The sequence below is a fragment of the Chiroxiphia lanceolata genome, chromosome 5 (genome assembly GCF_009829145.1).
Source record: "Chiroxiphia lanceolata isolate bChiLan1 chromosome 5, bChiLan1.pri, whole genome shotgun sequence".
Classification (NCBI taxonomy): Eukaryota; Metazoa; Chordata; class Aves; order Passeriformes; family Pipridae; genus Chiroxiphia; species Chiroxiphia lanceolata.
The window spans coordinates 69,542,258-69,563,748 of NC_045641.1; the positions used below are offsets into that span (position 1 = coordinate 69,542,258).

The 21,491-nt window shown below is 41.2% G+C and overlaps 1 protein-coding gene across 3 annotated transcripts in view; it reads right to left on the reverse strand.

Moving 5' to 3' along the window:
* Nucleotides 1-21,491, reverse strand: part of FAR2 (fatty acyl-CoA reductase 2) — a 136,205-nt gene that overhangs the window by 24,229 nt on the left and 90,485 nt on the right. For all 3 annotated transcript variants that reach the window (XM_032688323.1, XM_032688325.1, XM_032688324.1), the window contains exons 3-6: nucleotides 12,208-12,383; nucleotides 9,181-9,360; nucleotides 4,062-4,239; nucleotides 2,754-2,798 (exon numbers count right to left, since the gene is read on the reverse strand). In XM_032688323.1, coding sequence (XP_032544214.1) covers nucleotides 2,754-2,798; nucleotides 4,062-4,239; nucleotides 9,181-9,360; nucleotides 12,208-12,383 — 579 coding nt within the window. The remainder of the gene's footprint in view (nucleotides 1-2,753; nucleotides 2,799-4,061; nucleotides 4,240-9,180; nucleotides 9,361-12,207; nucleotides 12,384-21,491) is intronic.

The window sequence follows — 21,491 nt, forward strand, 5'->3', positions numbered from 1 at the left end:
CAAATAAAGCTACTTGTCTAACAACTGCAGTTTGAAATACAGTTGGCCAAGAGAGCTGGTTGTACTGACACAACTTTCAAGTAATCAAACTAACGCACAACTCAGATATTCAAGGGTTCATTTTTAAACTACCAAACAGGAATTAACCAAATCACCAGATCCAAGCACATTAACTTATGTATTTATTAATTAATCCTGCCCCCACTCCAAAGACCAAAAGTCTCTTGAGTCCCTAATAATAAATACCTTTCCCTTCCAGAAAACATTCCAAACAACCTGGTCTCTACACACTGCATCTATTGTCATTGTTCTTTGTCTTTTTCCTGGTTAAGCCTCAGTGTAGTTACACATCGTACTTCAGTACTGAAGAGCTTAGTGCAGATGACATGAATTTCATTGTCTCCTTATCTCCTATACTGAAAAACCTCAGAGCTTCAATCCTGAGACAAAAAATACCATCTCTATTTCAAATCTTTCAGTGCAGGTCGAAGCTTTTATATAAAAAGGAAGGGAAGCTATTTCCTACACTGACCCTAGAATCTCATAATCTTTACTTTCCGTGGAATTAATTTAGAGCTAAAGATACAGGCTGGCATCTGCATGCAGAACCTGGCCAACTGAAACCAACAGCAGGTTTGCTGTTGCATTTAGCAGGGCTAGAAAATGTTTTGGTTTTGAAGAACAGAAAATATTAGGTACTGGTATGAGTGACAAGTACTTAGGGATAACCATATAAATCTATCATAGAACTATGGAAAGATTTGGGTTGGAAGGGACCTTAAAGATCATCCAGTTCCCACCCCCTGCCATGAGCAGGGACACCTTCCACTAGACCAAGTTGCTCAGAGCCCCATCCAACCTGTCCTTGGACACTTCCAGGAATGGGGCAGCCACAGCTTCTCTGGGCAACCTGTGCCAGGGCCTCACCACCCTCACAGCAAAGAACTTCCTCCTAAGCTCTTGTGTAAGTTCCTAAAGTGGACAGTACTTAAAAAAGACTGATATATGAGCAAAATTTCCAAATCCTTAACCAATAGGTGTTTTTTACTCCTTGGTAGATTAAAGGTAAAAAAAAAAAGGGGGAAAAGAGGCTTTTTAAATGACGAAAGATTTTATCAGCTTGTTTTACAGCTGAAAGCATATGAATTTGGTCTGTGTTTCATAAATGTACTGGTATATGATACACTTATGACAGCCTGCAGCCAGCTGTTGTAATTTGTTTCTCAGCCAATTCACTTGTGGGGAATAAAGAAAATGCAATGGAATTTTTTTTGTATAACATCTTTCCTGCAAACCAGTTCTGGATCCATTATTTGACAGACATCTTTAATGCTCAAAAGTTATAATAATAATAAAAAAAAATCAAAATTCATGTCATTACAAAAGTTAGAACCTGTCACATGAAAATGTAGAGAGTGGATCTGCAAAATGAAGGAATTGCAAAACCATTCTTGATTGTGACGACAAAAGAACCCAGAGAACAGCACAAGATTCTGGGAGCAGAGCAGAGAGGCAGTGCAAGATCTATGAGTGATCAGCAAATAAATAAAAGGCTGTAATAATTTTTTTAAAGAAACTGTGACAAGAATAGAAGCCAATAACAATTGTGACCACAAGAGTTGTGTTTGGGGCTGTTGAATGCCTCTGGAATGTGTACTGGGGTTTCAGATAAAAGCATTAACTGGGCTATACACATTAATTTGTCCTGTGGATTCCAGCAGTAACTGTAACAGTTTTATTTATGCTCTACTTCAGGTATAAATGAGCTTTTTTAACAAAATGATATTTGGATTTTATTCTTCCCTCCTATGATTGCAGAGTACTAATCCTTTTATAGGCTGCACCGGGCTGATTACAATATAGTTCTGACAAAGTAATCAAGTTGGACAAATGAACAAAAATATCTGCCCATAGCTATGCAGCATCATGCATTGACAGGTAGACCTAAGGTAGTGATTTTATTTCAGAAAAAAATAATTATAGGGCAGGAGAAAAGGTATGCAACTTTACTATTATCATATATCAAATTGGAATGATTACCTTGATATTAGAGGGAATATTTTGTCAAGTTCTTATTTATCTTATGGTTTGTTCCTCACCATTTTGCACAGTAGTTATTTATACCAGTGTTAAGCAACAATATAGTGAATTATTCAAGTCAGTGGCAGAGTCTGAATCAATCACACACATTGTTTAAGTGTACTCTGCACAAGGAGAAATCCTGTACAAAGCAATGGCAAGTGGGACTCAGAATCTTTGGTACTGTGGAGGGGGAACAAACTATAGCAGTGGATTGGGAAACAATACATACAGAGAGAGATGAAAGGATAAATACTGCTGCCTTGTATTGATGGTATGGGATCTGGTTTGGAAATAAAGCTGTATTAAGAGATTCAAGCTCTGACACCTCTGAATTACCCTAGTTTCAAGAATGCATCTTTTGCCTTCTCTTTGGAAATTTGGTCAATGTGCCCAAACCTTTAGTTTCTTCATTTTTTAGAACTGCAATTCACATTTAGTGAAGTAGCAACATGTATTCTTTCAATGTTCTTTTCTGAGTTCAGCACAAACAGACCGTCCTCTGGATCCTACAGGCATGCAGATGTATGGCAAGTGTGTGACATCCTTCTACCAGACCCAGAAACCTGCTGTTACCCTTTTCTGCACACAGTTTCTAAGTGGTGCTGTTAAAGTTGCTCTTTTAGCACATCAAACTCTACTTTAGGAGGAGTTTAAGTAGTAACTAGACCTACCGCAATAAATATTCCACTTGTCCCGTTGAAGTTGTCAATCCAACCCTGCAAAAAAAAGAAGAATGATTAGTGTCTCTTTCAATGACATGTTGCTTACAGAGGCTTGGGACAGTGCTATAATGGTGTGGTGTAGACAAAGCAGCAAGGAGACACCAGTTTAGATGGATGCCAGCCCATCTGGGACAGCTGCCAGGACACCAACCAGTACCATGGGATGCACTGTCGGACACCTCGTTCTGTCTGCAATTTACCCACCAACAACAAGAATCTAAGGTCGTTTTTAGAAACCACTTCTTTCCTATTTCTTGGCTGCAGGAATAAAATCTGCCTGTAAACACCACAGTGTCTTGGTGCTGTCATACTTGCTGAAAACAGTTGGTGTGTTATTTACCCTCCACAGACAACAGGCCAATGTCACGGAGTGATTTGGTTACTCCAGCGAACTTCTAAGACAAGGAAGGAAAAAAAAAAACCCCATATCACTCCACTTCTGAAACCCATCCTACTTCAGGTCAGGGAAGCTGCCACTTGTGGGAGCTGGAGTTAGGAGCAGGTATCTGAAACACCCAGCAAAGCTCCCTCTCCCTTTCCAAGATGGGGAGCTTGGCCCAGAGCCTCGGCTCTATCTCAGCCATCTCTGGCACACTTCAGGCTGCACAGAAGCCAAAGGCGACTTTATGTTGCCTTTCCAATTTGGCTGCAGTGTGAGGGCACATTATTCTTACCAGTATATATTTAGCTTAATGAATGATTTCATTCCAAAAGTGTAGCTGCATTTAATTACTGTGTGTCTGACATCTGTATCTGCAACGAGCCCACTCAAGTGTGAATCCAGCAAACTCAACGACTACCAACATAAACCAGGGATATTAGTTAACTGCACGTAACATCATCCAATGCTTTCAAGGACCATGGAAGTCTAGGGTGCTGATAGGTTGAGTAGACCATGGAAAGACTCAAATCAGGATGTATCAGGACTACAACTGATCCTCAGAGTTCATGTTTCGAATACAGAAACTCCCCTGTGTGTCTGAACAATCAGTTGAAAGTCCAGCATTTTGCACCATAAGTATCCCAGCTCTTATTACTGCTTAAATGTGTTCTTTTCACTTGGAGACAAGAGTCCTTCCTGAAGATGCTGAAGCAGGTTTGCTGTTCTACTCCAGCACAGGTTCTCCACCTCCTCCACGTTTTCCTATGAAGTGGAGTAGCTGTTTCTCAAGCGGACTGTCAGGGAGATTCCTGACAGTACCACAGCCCCAGCTGCATCAAAAGGCTCTCGGTAGGGAATGGTGTATCCATACTTACTGGGAAAGGCTCATGCCAGCTGGCTCCCACGATGGATGGCCTGATGATAGCAATGTTCAAGTTTCCTTTCTCTTGCTGAATCAGGTATTCTGACAAGGCTTTGGTGTAGGTGTAAGTGTTGGGCCATTCCCCAAGCAACTTGGGTGTGATGTCTTGAATGATGGATTCATCCAACCACCTATACGAAACAAGGAGAATGTCATTATCCACCATGCAGGGAGAGAAAAGACTTGGGCAAAAAAGACTGGTGAGACAGGAATCCTGACCTGAAACAGAGGTCAAAGCCACTTAAGGTTTGGAGTTAGAACAGCTCTGTGGGAGAAAGGCTATTTTTGTGTTCAAGGTGCAAAATAAACCTGGTGAGCTTCACACTGCAACATCCAGCTCAAATCCAGGTACCTGTACAATCTCAATTTAGAGCAATCTCTTGCATGCTTTATGCTTCACTGCAATCTGTAACATAAATACAGCCTGATGGAGCTCTCCAGCCAAGCAATCCCACTAGGTAGTGCTCATTCTTAGCAAACACAATGTATGCTCCCAAGTACATTTCAGGAGATTCTGGGTAGCCTTGAGTTACCTGGTCATGTAGCATTTACAAAGGTCTCAAAAGCTGGAACAACGTAATACAGGGATATTATTCCAGCAGCACAATTTACAGTGTTAATGTTCCTTCTTACAGGTTTTCCAGGGGTTTGTTCACACAGAGCAAACACTGAAACTGATGGTGCTTTAAAAAAAACAAACAAAGCAAAAGAACCCCACCAAATATTTTATATTTTGTTTAAGGTATGCAAGTACATAATCCATCAGAAGTAGTTACGCATATACCTTTTAAAAAGCAGCTCTCACCACCCCGGCGCTGCAGCAGGGGCCTAAATCCCTAAGGCTCTTCCCTGGCACACCATCAGGACTTCACAGGTCCTGCCAGCATCTGGGTCTAAAGGACAGGAACTGGCTGTGCTTCCAGAGCCCTCACACCGCTGCCAATCCCCGACAGGCTTCCAGCAGTCTGGTGTTACACCACAGAATCAAAGATTAGCTCCTCTAATCCAATTTGTAATTAAGTCAACGGACGTACAGTTCAGTCTGAATGGGTGCCCTCTTCCCAGGGGCATTGCAAGGATACTGCTTCCTGCAGATCCTCACTTCACCCCTCCTTGTCTTGAATTTCAGGAACAGGCAGAGGTCAGTGGGAGAGAAATATGGTGCAGATCATCACACCTGAAGAATTACTGGATCACGTCAATTTAACCCTGCAAACACCTGGTGGCTCAGGTGGCACAGCACTTTTCAGATGGCTCTCATTAGGCACAGATGGAAATATTACGGGAAAACTGTTGCATGAGAAAACACTGATTCACTGAAACTGCTGAACAGTCTGCAGGGGAGGGTTGGACTCAGTGAATCTCTCAGTTTTGTAATGAGTTAACAAGAATATGACAGCTTTTTAGTATATAGAATTTTATTTTTTTTTAGATAAAAAGCAGTATAGAGGCACAAATACTTTCCTTTGCAAGTCTGGTCCCATGCTTAAGAAACAAGGCAGAAAAAGTGTTTAACCATAAATATGAAGTTTTACTTGAAGTTTACGAAGAGGTTATAAAGCAGCACATAATATTGACTTAATCTGGAAAGCCTGTTCAGGCAGCCACTGAACCTCAGGGTCTCAGCTAAATTGCCATTGTTTGAATCTGCTGAGTAACTAATTACCAGCCTACCAAAAGGAGGTGACTGTTTCTGCAGAGCCTCGAGGAAGACTTGTTTCATTTGGGAACTTAGATTAAGCTGCATGCAAGTCTTTTTTTCCTTTCTCTTTTTTTTCCCTGTTGTTTTGTGTTTGGGGTTTTGTTTGTTTGCTTGCTTACTTTTTAAATTTAATAATACGGTCTTACAGGTTTTCATTCTCACAAAGCAAGGACAGGTGTAGAAACACAAGGAGAAGCGATTTCCTCCTGCCTCCATCCTTCCCTCAGGTCTCTGCATTATTTTAAGTGGTCATCAAGAGGACTTGTCTCAAGGGTACCATCCTGTCAGGTGAGCTGATCCACCATCACAGGAGCTGAGCTGACAGTTCAGCCAGGCGAATGCTCCTACCCTTCTGTGACCTACTTTGAAGATTCTGAAATGCCAACTCACAAAGCCACCACTTTTGCTCACTGCTACAACTGCCCCCAAGAAACAAAAGATGCAAATCAAACAATTACTAACTTCTCCACGCACCAAATTACTCTGCTGTAGGAAAACATAACTTTCTGTGTTAATCACTTCGCATTAATAAGACTGTTTCTTGTAAGCGATGACTGATCTGTAATTTCTGCAATAACAAAACCAGTTCTGCTTCAGCCTACAGTTCTCTGTGTGCCGTGTTCCTTACCTCAGCACACCCTTCAAAGCTGATTTCCTTCAGCTTTAGATTAAGGCAAACCATGCTTGATGCAGCAGATTATATGTTTCCCCTATTGGCCTGGCAGCACTTTAGAAGTGTGACTTTTGGTTTACACAGCTTAAGCCTAAGGCTTTACTTGCAGGTTAAATATTGAAATACAGAAAACCCAAGATATAATAGGAGGATAAAAACAGAAAAAGAAACAGCTGGGAGTCCTACTTGGGATTTCAGCTGAATAAATAATCATAAGTATATATCAAGTGCACGGCCAAAAGTGTCGTTAAATGGATCTGTTATTGCACCCAGTTCTATGATTATCCCTCTTAATGCACTTGAAGAAGAACACTTTAAGACAAGGGTTGTTTGTGAAGGGAATCTTCCACAGCTGGTTGATGCAAAACATGATCTGCATTTCTCCCCTGCTTTTTGAAGCAGTTTTGTAAGTCCTTGTCTGCTCCCCCTCCCTCCACTTGGAAGGTAACATTCTGGTATCTCTTAATCTCCTCTCTCTAAAACTTTCTGTGCCCAGACATCCACACACTATTTCTTTCACTTACATGATGAGTAATAAAAGGTGCATCTCTCCCATCTTCTTGCAGCCCTGCTTCACCTTCCTTTGCTTCCTCCAAGCAATCCTCTGCCCTTTAGGACCTCATAGTTTTCTCTATCCCGTTCTGCCTATGGTATGACACTCCAGAACCTTTCCCTGCTCCTTCTCATACTCTGTAGCCCCATGCATTTCTTTCATCCACTGCCTTTGATTTGCAGAACACCTGCCAAGCCAGTGACCCTGGAGAGAGTGATTTCCAACAAGGCCCACCTGGTGTCTTTGCTGTGAGCAATTATAATGCTCCCTGTAAACACTGTAAGGAAACAGATGCCATCCTAGCTGAGGGCATGCTGAGATTTCTGTCCCACTGAAAGTACCAGAAGTTGGTCAGCTTCTGGAGTAGGGGATGTAGGAAAAACAGTAAAAAAAATTAATAATCTAGTAAAAAAAAAAAAACCTAAGAAAATTCATCTGTAATTATGTGGCTAAGAAAAGAGAACTATCAAAGAACACATCTGAAAGCCCATCCTCTGTCATTTCAAATATCATCCTCTCTGCTGCACATGCAAGCTATGATAAGTAAATTCTTAGGATCTCATATGAAGCAACTGAAGTAGCAACCTCTGAGGTAGCCAGGTCCTTCTGCACATTTGTGATTAGCAATCAGACCTGTGCTGGAGTCTTTTTTTATCTGAGACATCAACTCCAACTGTTTTCAAAGTTCCAAGTGATGGTAATTCTTGGGGCAGTGAAATGTAACATTGACAGTGATGAACTCCAAAGGGACACTGTAAAACTGAGGCAGTGGGCAAAAAGGTGACAGATTAGCTTCACTGTAAATAAAGGTTAAGTAGTGCATTTAGGGAAAAGCAGTCTATCAAAACTGGTCTTAGAGGTTGCTGAGCTCAGAACCGGCACTTGTAGCTCTGCAAGAGCTCTGGAATCACAGCTGACAGCTCCATGAAACCTCCATGGCAATATCCAGGCTGGTGTAGTTACCCTAAATATAAAATACCGAGTGCCACTGTTGAGGGCAAGATATTGGGCCAAGCAGTCCATTCTCTAATGCATTAGGGCATTTCTTATGTTTTTATCGCGCTCCACTTACTCATTAAATGATAAATGACAGATGACTACTAGCTGGAAGTAAGTATATCCAAGAATATGGGCCACTAGAGAAATTCAAATAGAAAATACTGGTTTGTACTAAATTTTCTGGAGTAGCTCTTAGGTAGTGAAATAATTTCTTTAGACAAACATTTATCTTTTTTTTTTTTTTAATAAGGAATCAGTGGTTCTCCTGGTGGACATTAATTAATCTCATCTCCTATTACCTTAAATCAAGAAGAAAGATTTTATGCCAGCTCTTGGTGTTAACTAGTTCACAGATCAGTTGCTTATAGCACCCAAGTGGAATACCACCAGAAAATTCATGAAAACACATTAACAGCTGTAGGAAAATTCCTGAAAGGGGAATGTTTCCTGGGGCCTTTATCAGCTGATTTTGTTATTCTTTCTAATTATTCTTCATTTTGGTAAATTCAGCTAAACAAGAGTTTTTGTTGTTCCCTCAAAGTCCTGGATTCCAAGTGCCTCAAGCTGCACTAGGGGAGGTTCAGGAAGAATTTCTTCATGGAAAGGGTTGTTAAGAATTGGAAGGGGCTGCCCAGGGAGGTGGTGGAGTCACCATCCCTGGAAGTGGCATGCAGTGCTATAATTTCGTTGACAAGGTGGTGATCAGTCACAGGTTGGACTCAATGATCTCAGTGGAGGTCTTTTCCAACCTTGATGATTCTCTGGTTCTCATACTGAATTCTCTAAAAAAGCCTGTTTCTGACTCATCCCTATGTAACTCCAATTTAATACCACAGGATTTTTGAAATGGGTGAAAACAACGTTGTGAAGCTGAAGAGTAAAAAAAAAATTATATAAGGCATATACAAAAATTCAGTTCTTATTCAGGCAGCAACAGGGCTGCATGTTACAGAAAGCAGCAACTCCATTCCTGGCAGCAAATACACTCCTTTGTGTGCAGAACTTAATGCTGGACTCTCATGAAATCAGTCTTTAAAAAACCACAAAGAAACAGCAGTAACAGCAACTACAAACAGAAATCCCACCCGACAGGTCATGTGAACATTCACAGGTCTGCAAAGTGGGGTGATGCAGTTCCTACTTACTCTACTAAGTCAAAGAGCTTCTTGGGCTCGGCTGGGGGCGGGTAGATGATCTCCTCGATGCATTTCCGGACACAGTTTGCATAGGCAGTGGAGATGTGGATGAAGGCCTCGAGGTTCTGCATCTGCCGGGCCAGCTCCAGGAGCCGCTGCGTGCCCATCACATTCAGCTGCAGGGCGTGTCTGAGGAGGGCAGGGGAAGCAAACAAAATGCGTTTCACTGGAAAGAATATGCTAAGACTGAGCCTTATCCAAACCTCATGAAGGAAAGGGAAGTCTCTGAGAGAAGGGGGCATAGCAGAGCAGAAAGCACCGGTGAAATGCAAGGGCTAAACCAGCTTTCACAGCAATGCTGCTGGCTCTGCTGTTCTGGACATGGAATATCTCTCATTTAATTTTACTCAGTTTGAAGGGTCAGAATTAACACTTCACTAACATCTCTAAATCCGACATATTTGCCACCCCTTCCTGGAACAACTATTTCTAACCACTGAGGCATTGTGGTTCCTCTGGTACCCATTCCACATTCTCCTTAAGGGACTAGATAAACACATGGTTTCAGTAAGCAGCAAAATATCCTTGGGCCCAGAAAAACATATTCACAGGTTGCCTGGCTTGAAAGCGACCTTAAAGATCATCCAGTTCCAACCCCTCTGCCATGGGTAGGGACACCTTCACTATCCCAGGTTGCTCAGAGCCCCATCCAACCTGACCTTGAACACTTCCAATGACTGGGCAGCCACAGCTTCTCTGGGCAACCTGTGCCAGCCTCACCACCTCACAGCCAAGAATTTCATCCTAATATCCACTCTAAACCTACTCTTTCAGTTAGAAGCCATTCTTAATCAAAGAAGACACAGTTAAAGATAACAGCTTAAATTCCCCAGGAGTGGAGAAGAGAACTGATAAACACATGAGAGTGTCCTAATTAGCAAGATTGACCTTCAAGCACCCAGCATAGCTAGAAGTTGCCCTAGAGACTATCTGCAATGGATCTCAGCAAACAGATGTACAACTCTGCTGCACACTTTGTACTGGAAGAGAGACACTTTCCTGCACAGAAGGGACAAGGTTAAGGAATATGCAATCTGTTCAGCCCTGGAGTAGAAGCTTTCAACAACATGTACAATATTATGAATAAAGCTATCAAGTACAGTGTATACTAACAAAGTTAATTACCTTGAAGATAAATTGTAAATAGTCCAGAGAAATGAAAACAGAAGCTAAGAGAATGATTAATATTTAGATCACAGTATCTAAAGCCAGAGATACTTTTCTTTTTACATGCATTTGTTAAAGAATAGCGTTTTCTATACACTTCTATTTCCTTCTGCCCTTCTGGTAGGACAGATATTCATACTTTAGCTACCCTTCATATGAAAGCTACTTTTCTGTGTACATTTCTGTTTGATTGCATCCCTTCTGAGAGGGGGTGAACAGAACTGTGCTCATAATACAGGCCCAGCATGGATTTCTGCTGAGATGTTCAGAGTTCCTTTAGCCTTCTAAGGGAGTATCATCTAACCCTCTAACTATTTATTCTATATATATCTTAAACCAGCATCTACTAAGATTTCAGCATAACAAAATTTCTGAGGTTTCTGCCCTCAAGAGTTTTATCTAGATAATTCTCTAAATGTTGATGCCAGTAATTCACTTACTTTCTTGATTGCTGATTTTCTCATATCTTGATAACACTGCTTTTTCACCTCCCTTATTTATTGGCTTTACATATTACGTGGTAATCTCCGGACTTCAGCCATGTTTAAAAAATAGGTTTTTTTTTTTGGTTACTGTCAAGTTGCTGCTTGAAATCCATTTTTGAGCAGCAATATTGTGCTTTCACATTTCACTTGCTAGAAATTTACCCATCGATGTATTTTGTTGTTTAGACAGGAATAGTTTGATTTGAACAACTTCTCATATTTTGCCATTTAATTACACTGGATTTTCCTTGTTCTGTTGGAGAGATTTTAACAGATCACATGCAGTCAGTCTTTAAATAGCTTCTACACTTCCTCTGAGCTGATGACCATTTAAACTTTTAACTTCTTTCTAGCTATCCTCTTATTAAAACATAGTTTCCCTTTGATGTTTCATGCCATTAAGACATATTTTTAAAGCATGTTTATTGTGTATTGATTTAAGAACATTTATGGCTATTAATGCAATGCTTTGGTACTTACATCTTTAGTCATGTTGTACACATGGCTCAAGATTACATCAAGGGATGCTTCCTTTCTGGTGTTTCTCTAATTATTTGGTCTAAAAAGCAAATACTTGTGGTGGATAGTGGATATCTATTATCCTATGTACGAGCAAATGAACGATTGATATTAATAACTGTGTTTTCTACTCCACAGCGTTAGTGTTGTCAAAAAACTGTGAAGATCTAATAATTCAGATCAACCACCACAGTTTGTTGAACTGCAAGAAGGCACTTACACATCTAATCTTGGTTTAGTGGCTGATTTCTGCTGTTTTTTCTTAATGGAAAAGCCTGCCTGGACAAGCACTCCCTGGGGAAATCCTTCAGAAACCCAGCACTTATTGTAAACAGTTAATTACACTGAGCGTTGGCTATTTTAGAGGCTATTTTCTCAAACCACATTTCATTTCCCTCTCCAGTTAGTCAGTGACAAGAAAGGCCATTAACACTCGCTTTAGAGACAGAGGCAACATAGTTTCATCTCAAGCTGTCTCCAGCTCTGCCAAAACATCTCCCTCTTGACCTCCAACACGCTTTTTCCCACCCCAGTTTTAGGTCATACTTAACTCCCTTACTGTATTACAACCCAAGCTTGTAGCACTTCCTTCTGCTCCCATGGAAATCTGCCAAGATACTTCACTTTTGACGTGCACATGCACATGACATTTTCAGAGCATTTACGTTCAGCCCAGAAGGACGTGTAGCACGAACACCTGAGAGGAGAATCACCACTGCAGATACGAAGAGATGCTCTGAACAGTGTGTCATGGGCTGTTGTGCATTCTGAATCATGCTTAGCAAACACAGAAAGCAGGACATACTTCAGGGGTTCATCAAAGCGAACAGTTGCTGCACAGTGGAAGACAATATTGACCCGGGTCAGAAGCTCCTCCTCGTCTTCAGCACTGATGGCCAGCTTGGGCTGAGTGAGTTCAGCATTAATAGGCTTAATCTTCTCGTGGAAATTAGGGCAATCTTCTCGGACCCTGTCAAAGACCTTGAAGCACAAACAGAGAGAGATCAGGTACAGAATTAGGCTACTGAGATCGCTTTGATTAGTTGCCAGTCTGATTACATCAATCAATGAAACTGGCACAAAAGAGAATGCCTGTCTAGGAGGACACAGGTGAGGTGATAAAATAGTTAATTCACTTGTTCCCTCCCATGGGAAAACCTCATACGGAAGACAGAACAAAGTAGAGCAGGTAGTGCATTGCCCTGAAAAGATTATTGAATCTTCTCTGGACCACTCATTTCCTTGGACAGCCACTGACATTCCTCTATCTCCATGTCTCCTGCAACCACCTGCTATTTGACCTCACGGGCTGCCTGTAGGACCCTTACAGGAGCTAAAGAGCAGGAGGGCATTGTATGGAGTGGGAAAGCCTGTGTAACATTTGACTCAAGCAATTTTCTGGATGGTTCTGGAAATGACTTGTGGAGAGGAGGGGAACACGGCACATTCTCGCTCCTCCTCTTCCTTTGCTGTCACTCTTTGTTCATGTCAGAAGAGTCCTGTGGGGAACTGCCTTTGGGATAACAGTCCAGCAGGTTTGGGTGCCCTGTTGCTCACACCATGAAAGCAGATGGCTACAGCAATGTCCACCTGGAGACCTTTTACTCTGTAAATATCACAGGAAAAGAAGATGAAGCCTGAATTTCAAACCACTGTGAGTTTGCTGGAGTAGGATTTCAAAAAATCACCTGAAGTTTTAGAAGCACCTGTTCCAAGGGTTTTCTATTGCTGCCCAGCATATTTTAACAATTTCAACCAAAAGAAAAGTAGCCAGTAAGTCCAAAAAGCTTCCCTTTTTTTTTTTTTTTTTTTTTTGGGTTAGGGGACAAAAGAATGACAACACAAAAGGTAGAATGAATAAATAAAATAGAAAGGCTGCAGGATCTGAAGAGGTACAATCTAGATTTAAAAGGATAATCACACTTCCAAGGTAACCACTGTACTAACAGGAACAACTGGGAGAGATTACTGGGGGATGATGCAAAGGGTGCACCATGCCTTTGGGCACATTTTAGAACTGTCTAGATAAGCATTGCCAGGAAAGGGAGGGAATAGCTGAGCTTGCCTTGGGGCAGGAGGGTGGACCAGCTGACTTCACAGTAGCTCTGTGGTTTTGGGGTGTTTCCTTTACTCTGTAATTTGCTCACCAGTAACACTGAACTTGGAAATCTCTTTACTACCATTGCCTCTTGTTTTCCTAGAGATTGTTCTGTCTTCGATTTGCCCAGTGCTTATGTAAGAGTAGAAATTGTTTGACATAAATTAAACATACTAAAAGACACATGGAAGATTAAATTGATACTAATAGCAGTACTTTCCTGCTTGACTAAGGGATTACCATCTTTCCACTTATCTGACAACCAAGTCTAAATAAACCTTGAGGTTCTTAAGGATAAAGAGATGATAATAAAATCACTAGCCTTCCCCACTAGGCGCCACAGTCTGTACTTGACTTCATGGATTTTAAATTGACACACAGCTGCACATCCTTCATCAACCAGAAACTTGAGCAAGTTAGAAGTCAGGACACAATAATGTCATTTTACTGCTCGCAGCTGCACCTGACCACACACACACCCTTCATCAGCATGGGGCCAGAAAATAGATTTCTAGACACATAAAGCTATTTGGGCAGAACTGTTGGTGAGAGCTGGCTGGACTGTAGGAACTGAATTCCCAGACACTAGCAGCCTCAACGTCTGTAAAAAGCTTGTTTTCTGACAAGATGTTGCACTGGCTCTCCAAATACGCATCATCCCATGAGAGATGCACGTGAGCAAGCCTGATGGGACACAAAATGGAAAGGCTCCTCAGAGAACCCATGTGAGACCAAAGCTATCTTGTGGGAGTTTTAGAAGCATTTGTTTGTATTTGTTTGTTGTATTGCAAAGAGAGTGTAGAACTCCACCAAATGAGAGTGATTTTCTACTTGTTTTACTTTGGCATAAATAATGCAGAGAAAGAATGAATCAGCCCTCTCACCATTTCAGTCACAGCATATAAAAAGAAGAGTAGTATTTCTGCAGTGCTTTGCTCGAGTTTGGACAGTTATATTCTGCCTAGATGCCATCTCCTCCTGACATTCCTACTGCAGATAATATCCCCTTCAGTTTCTGTGCCTACTGTTACCACGTGCCACTCAACAGCTGCAGTTTTTCACCCCCTCCAATGATTCAGTGCATATCTCTGAAGGATGAAGGCAATTTCTGAATACAAGCTCACCAGTCAGCACACTGCTTTGGAAACCTTCTGGGCCACAAGAACACTCAGTTCACCAGCACCATTAAATCAGATAACAGGAGCAGCTGTTTAATCAAAGCCTGCTGCCTCTTCTACGGAATCTGAAGATTTCAGACTTGGCAGTGCTTTACAGGGAAGTGCAAAAGGATTTAAAGACAAAGCAAATTCAGCTTATTCTATACTGTTTCCTACAGTTCAAGAAGTACTTAACATAAAGTGTATGCTTAGTCTGCAGGTAAATTGTAATTGCATTCTAATTTCTACAGTTCAAGTCTTACATAAGTGTAGCTATCTGCAGGTAATTGTAATTGCATCCTAAATTCTGCTCATCCAGCATAAATAAGAAATCCCTAATAACTGCATGAGACCTAAGGATTGTTCTGTCTTTTCTTTTTAGAAGCCCTCTGCCAGTATAAAATATATCAATGGGCAGAAGTGTACTGGTGTGCTGTACTGCTGGAACTCCATGAAAACACTGGCCAAGTCAGCAGTACTTCCAAAGGGATACAGGAATTGTCACAGAATTATAGTGAAGAGAAAGGCAAGGTGTTTGCTTTCAAGTTGTCCAATATTAATTACACTGAGGGAAATCAGTAATAACGATGCCCTGATTTCAGTGTCTTTTTGAGCAAGTTAATTCATGCCAGGGGCAACGCTGCTGCCTTGCTCAAACCAATAAATGAATCTAATAGCTGCTATTTTTATTTTAAACCTCCCAATAGGATGCAAGTTCAGCATAGGCTGTGCTGCCCCTCAACCGAGACGAGAACTTCTTGTTTCTTATTTTATAATTAGGTAATTCTCATCTGTAATAATAATCTAATCTCTGTATCTTCACTTTATATTGTCAAGCCTTTATTGTGAAAACAGGACATCTAGAATTTCTCCCAACATTCTATTTGAGTGTGTTTGATGGACATCTCTTTCCTTATTCCTGCCCACTTAAGCTGTGACCTCCCTTTCCAAAGGACATCTGCAGCTCTCGGTGTTCTCTGCTCCTGCCTTACAGCATGTAACAATTCAGAGAGATTTCTGTTTACCAATCCTTCAATCAGAAATTTTTCCATACCACAAAGACAGAAAAACCTCAAAGAAAGGGCAAATTGCACATCTATGGAACGGCACAGATGAAAAATAAAGGAACCACTGAACGCTGCAAAATACCAAAGGATTCGCATCTTCCTCAGGACACAATTTCAGTGAAGCAAAAGCAAACTAATGAAAGTAGAGTGCCTAAGCCATGGTCTACTTTAAAAAGCAACTTGTAGGAGTTTGGTCTTATAACTGCCTTTCAAAGGCATGGATAGTCTTTTTTTTTTTGCACCTATCAGTCCTCACCCCTAAAAAAACAACTTACTGTAAGAGGCACCATATGCAGGAGCAGGTAACCTTTTGTCCTCAGGTGTGTTTAATGGGATATTGGGCTTCTCTAGGAGGATTAATATGCACATTTCAAAGTACTACTGAACATTTCAAATGGAGAAAAATCAGAGAATTCCCATGAAATGGATCTCATGTATGAAGAACTACTGAAAAGATTAAGATTGAGAGAGTTCAATTAAAAAAAAAAAGGTAAAAAGCTTCCATACTTTCAGATAAAGAAATGAAGAAATGGAAGGGCTTAGCATACTCAGGAGAATATAGGTATGAATTGCTATATTCATGAATTTATCCTAAGAAAGACATAGGCCAAGGGGTAAATATTGTGGCAACAATTTCTTTAAAGAATAAAGAACAAGCTGTTCACTGGCTGTGTGGAATAATTCTAAACCCAAAGTGGTTCATCCCTCTTCTGAACAGAGAAGGGTGTATAAATGCAGGGGAACAGCTGGTATATAAATACACAGAGTAACACCCTGAAGTGTATATCCATCCCTCTGTGATTTCACTGGCAGCCTCACGAGTGACCATCACAAATTTAAACTACTGAAGGTACCAAAGTTGTGAAAATAACTCTTAAAAAAACACTGATCTCTGCAGTTTTCTTCTGATGAAAGGGCTTATCCCAGTTGTGTTTGCCATCGATAAAATCCTCTAGTACATTCTGAAGGAAGGAAGGTACATAACTACTGCTAGAATTGTCATTGTAGCAAATTTGAGATATAGCTGGGCAACTTCTTGACATAAAGTAATTAGCCTGCAATTAATTTTTAGCCTGGTAGATTTCCAGCAATAAACACCAGGATTGTTCAGTCAAGAAATGTGTGAAAATGCAGGTCAGAGAGCTTTAATTGGGATAGAGCCTTTTTTTCACCCCCTTTTGCACTCTCTGCCTCATTTCCTCTTCAGAAAATTGCTTTTAAGTACGGTTCTTCTCAAGGCAAATAAAGCATAATTCATCTAATCAGTTAGAAAGCATGCAGCAGAGCGTTCCTCATTATAGGAAAACAAATGGCTTATGCTTCAATCCAGAGCTATTACTTTCCCCTGAGTAGAGCTAATACAGTGGAAATACAGTACCCACGCCCTGATATCAAGTAAACAAAACAGCTGATTATTTAAAGACTACAGAAACGAAGAGATGACAGAGAGAAAGTTTCCACATAGGTCAGCTGAGGCTAGTATGTATAGCCAGCTACTCAGGATATGGTTTTAAATAGCCAATTTCCTTGAAAACTGGCTGCTGACAAAGCCTGCTGTTTTCTAGCAAGGGTACTTGAATTACATGTCAGTGAATCCGGAACAGTAAAAGGAGCTCTTCAGGAGTCACGACGTTGCAGGGACTTGACAGACATGGAAAGTTTTGAGTGGGTGGACAAGTCTCAGATAGAATATGGAGCTTTTTTACATTTGTCACAGACATTTCTTGTGCCCCTGTGTGGTACCTGAGTATCACCACAGCGTCTGATGGTACGCTTGACATTTAAAACATTTAAAACAGGGGAAGGAGGATTGGGAACACTTGAAGCTTTTTCTACATGAACCAATTTAACTTGTTTCTTCCATGCATTTCCCAGAAACGTTTTCCTTCTCGTCCTTCTTCCATAACTGTGCCCCAGTTCCATGGGGCACTGGGAGTCAATTGCCAAAGGATGTCAGGAGCCATCCTGACAACCACAGTCACGTCCATCTCCCCTTCCTCAATTCCTGTCATGCAGAATTCATTCTCAATTACTTAGAGAATCACTGGAAATACTTGGAAATGTTAGTAAGTACAGAGTATCCAGACACAGCATCTGAATCTGCTTTTCCATATCCATTGCCTTAATTACAGATATTCAAAGTTTCACTGCCAGATTTGCTGGGCACCAGGGAACTTCAAGAGTGTTTTCTGAGTCCCTGAGGTAACCAGCCAGGAGTGAAGGCTGTGTCAAACACAGACACCTCCTTCTTGGAGATGTTTTGAGAAATGACCAAGAAAGGCTTTGAAAGACATTAAAGAAATTACCAAAAACTACTTTGCCATTTGAAAATGGTACCTAAGAAAAAATCAGGTTGAGTTTTAGGAGTCTATGGAGACTGGCATAGCAGCTACATACGGTGGATCTCTAATGCACTGTCATGTATAACCACAGTAAAACATATTGTTTTACCTCAGAATTCTGAGGTTCTTCCCCCTCTGAAAAGACAAGTTTCAGGCACACTGGCTGTCACACAGCTACAAATGAGGAAACCAGCACATAACCTGTATAAACACAGGGCTGGTATGCAATTCAGAGTTTTGTTTCAAGGACAACTCCACAGATGCATCTCGGCCATACAACTCCTGTAAGTACATCTGGGAAGTCTTGAGTCACTCTACTCTGAACTTGGGTCCCTCAAAATGCTCTTCCAAAGGAATGGCAGCCTTGAGTGGGGTGTCCTCCATTCTATACTCACGTATTTAAGATCCCTGTCCTTTTCTTGAGGGCAGAAGGAGAGAATGTCATCATAAAGAGGATCATGGGTAATGTGGACACCAAAGTGCACCTTAATTAAAAGGGTAAGGGAGATAAAATCCTTTGATGTCAAACACAACAGAAGTTGAATAAATCAAGACAAATGCAGCAAATACTTAAAGCTACTAAAATAAAAGAAAGGATTTTTAAAACATTGTAGTGAGAGGGGTACTCAAGTGTAGAGAGCTGAACCATCTGGAATGAGTGCAGCCAAAGAGTAATTCACTGTTATAGCATGAACAATGCTAGAAAATTACCAGAAAGAAGAACAAGTCAGAAGGAGCTGGTCACAAGTGAAGAGTTAGCCTGGAACAGGGGCTTTACCCAACAAATATCCCACACGTGGCCATGATGTTTTGGAAGGTAAGAAAGCTTAATGCCATGAGTGCAAGCCATTTCCTGCCAGCTGATCTCGGTGACTGAAATTCATCCCAAGAATATTCAATTTATGGATTTGTCAAACAGTACAATCATTTAACACAGAAGTTTTGCAGCAGGTTCCTGAAATGACTGATGAGAACTTCCTTCTCCAAGCGATAGAGGAGCCAACAGGGAGAGGTGCTGTGCTGAACCTTTTTCTCACCAACCTGTTGTTCTCATCAACAAGTTTAGATTGGATATTAGGAAGAAATTCTTCCCTGTGAGGGAGGTGAAGCACTGGCATAGGTTACCCAGAGAAGCTGTGGATGTCCCATTCCTGGAAGGGTTCCAGGCCAAGCTGGATGGAGCTGCAACCTGGTCTGGTGGAAGGTGTCCCTGCCCATGGCAGGGGAGTTGGAACTGGATGGTCTTTGAGGTCCCTTGCAATCCAAACCATTCTGTGATTCTATGATTCATTAGGATGAGTTATCATTTCATCACTTTTCTTTTGTGCTCATGTCTGTTACAAATAGTTTGGCCTTCTTATGCCATTCCACATACATTTTTCCTATGACAATGTAATTTTTTGGTTGGTGCTTAAGAGAAAAGCACTAAGCCGGGGTACCTCAGCCTATTAAATATCTGCTTCCTTTCTTGCTGTCACTTAACCCTGGTCATATTTTCACAGTAAGGCTACATGCTGCACACACAGAGAGTGAACACACTGGAAAATTACTGGGAGATTATCAGAAGGTAATGTAATTTAGAAGACTGACAGAAAGAGCAAGAATATTGCTAAACAAATGAAGGCACTTGTGAACAAGAGACCAATCCAGAGAAGAAGCAAACAGTTGAGATTCTAAGAAAACACCTAAGAGGGGATTGACTTAACCATGTAAACCGATTTTCTCTAGTGTCACTCTTCCAAGAAAGCAAGGAAGTTACAGTAATCCTTGATTTCCATCCAGGAGTCTTCAGCTTAGGGAAATTAAACTTCTTTAAGAAGATAGAAACCATCTGTCCAAATAGTGTCAGCTACTTACAATGCAGTCTTGGCTTGCAGGCACTGGACAAACTGTAATTAATGCCTCTGACTATGGCCAGTTCTCAGAAGAATACCATGGAAACCCCCTGGATACGGTTGCAGAAACCCACAAACAAGCCTGTCATCTGGAATCACCAGCTCAGACCTTCTCTCTGAATCAATTCTTTGCAAGTTATACAAATATGGACTGCCACCTGTATTGGAGAACTCTTTTTTAACAAAGCTTGGAATCCATTGGGTGTGCCCATGATTAACGTTCTTAAAATTCAACCTCTGCCTGGTATGGGTATAAAAAACTAATACTTAAACAAAATAATTTTCACTGAACTTTGTCAGATTATCTGAATGTAAGGAAAAGGCAAATCTGGCCCATGAAGTTCGTACCAGCCTCTTGGCATGAGTCCTCCCTTTTCCACTAGCTTGGGTCTTGTCAAGCAGGAGGTGTTGTCTTGTTTCACAACAAAGATACCTGTTGTTAGGAGGGCCATTTTAACGTCAGCCTTGATAGTAACACGTCTGCCAGGAGCAGATGTCGCTCACTTCCCGGTACAAAGAGCAGAGTGTTGCCACAGATGGCTCAGTTACACCATGTGAAATCCTTCTCTCTATCCTGTCGTTGCAGTTGTACCTGACTAGAATGTTCTGACAGGCCTGATGGCAAGAGGCAAGCCAGATGATGTTTCATGCACCCTGCAAGACTCTTTCTCTTTAAGGCACAAAAATAATGAGTTTTGTTTGCAGTCAGATAGGAGCTTATCTGTCTTTTTTTTTCTCTTTTCTTTCCTTTCTTTTTTTAAGTGGCAGAGAAATTCAAGTATTTTTAGTATGTAAGGAAAACCACACATTTTAAAGAGGATCAAGAAAGCCATACCAAGTGCCCTGTAAGCCAGACTCAGGTTTTAGCTTGCTCTGGCATCTCAGAGACTGTTGAAGGGTAATCAACAAGCCTGACTTACCATCTCTGGTACTCTATTAATTGTTCCAGCTAAAGCCATAAAGTTAAAACTTTCTGACCACAGGATTTGTGGTTCAAGACATCTTTCACATTGACAAGCTGTTTCATGTACTGAACATCGATCAATAGAAATGTGCTTTCCTCTGCAAGTGTACTCCAAGGGAGACCAAAGAGGAGAATTCCCATAAGCTGAAATGGAATTATATTTGCCCATGTCCTCCTTTACCTTCCAGATCTAAATTGCACCAATTAATTCTATGCTACCCAGTCCATACCAGGCAGAAAAGTGAGCACTTGTGCATAATTTTGCTTCGAGTGTATCAAATCCCTTTGTCCATGTGTCACCAGAATGAGCAGCAATTTCCCACTGGTTGAATTGTGCAGGGCCAGGAGTTGGGACTTGGATGGTCTTTGTGGGTCCCTGTCCAACTCAGGGTGGATTCTATGAACATTGATTCTGTGAACAACAAAAAGTTGTTGTACACAAAAGCCTCCCCATCTGTCTGAGCGGGGATACCGGTAATGAGTCCCGTGTCCTTGGCCCAAGTCCCAAGAGGTTATAAATCCCTTAATGCTTTAATCTACCGTTGAAAAAACCCTGGCAGAAGGAG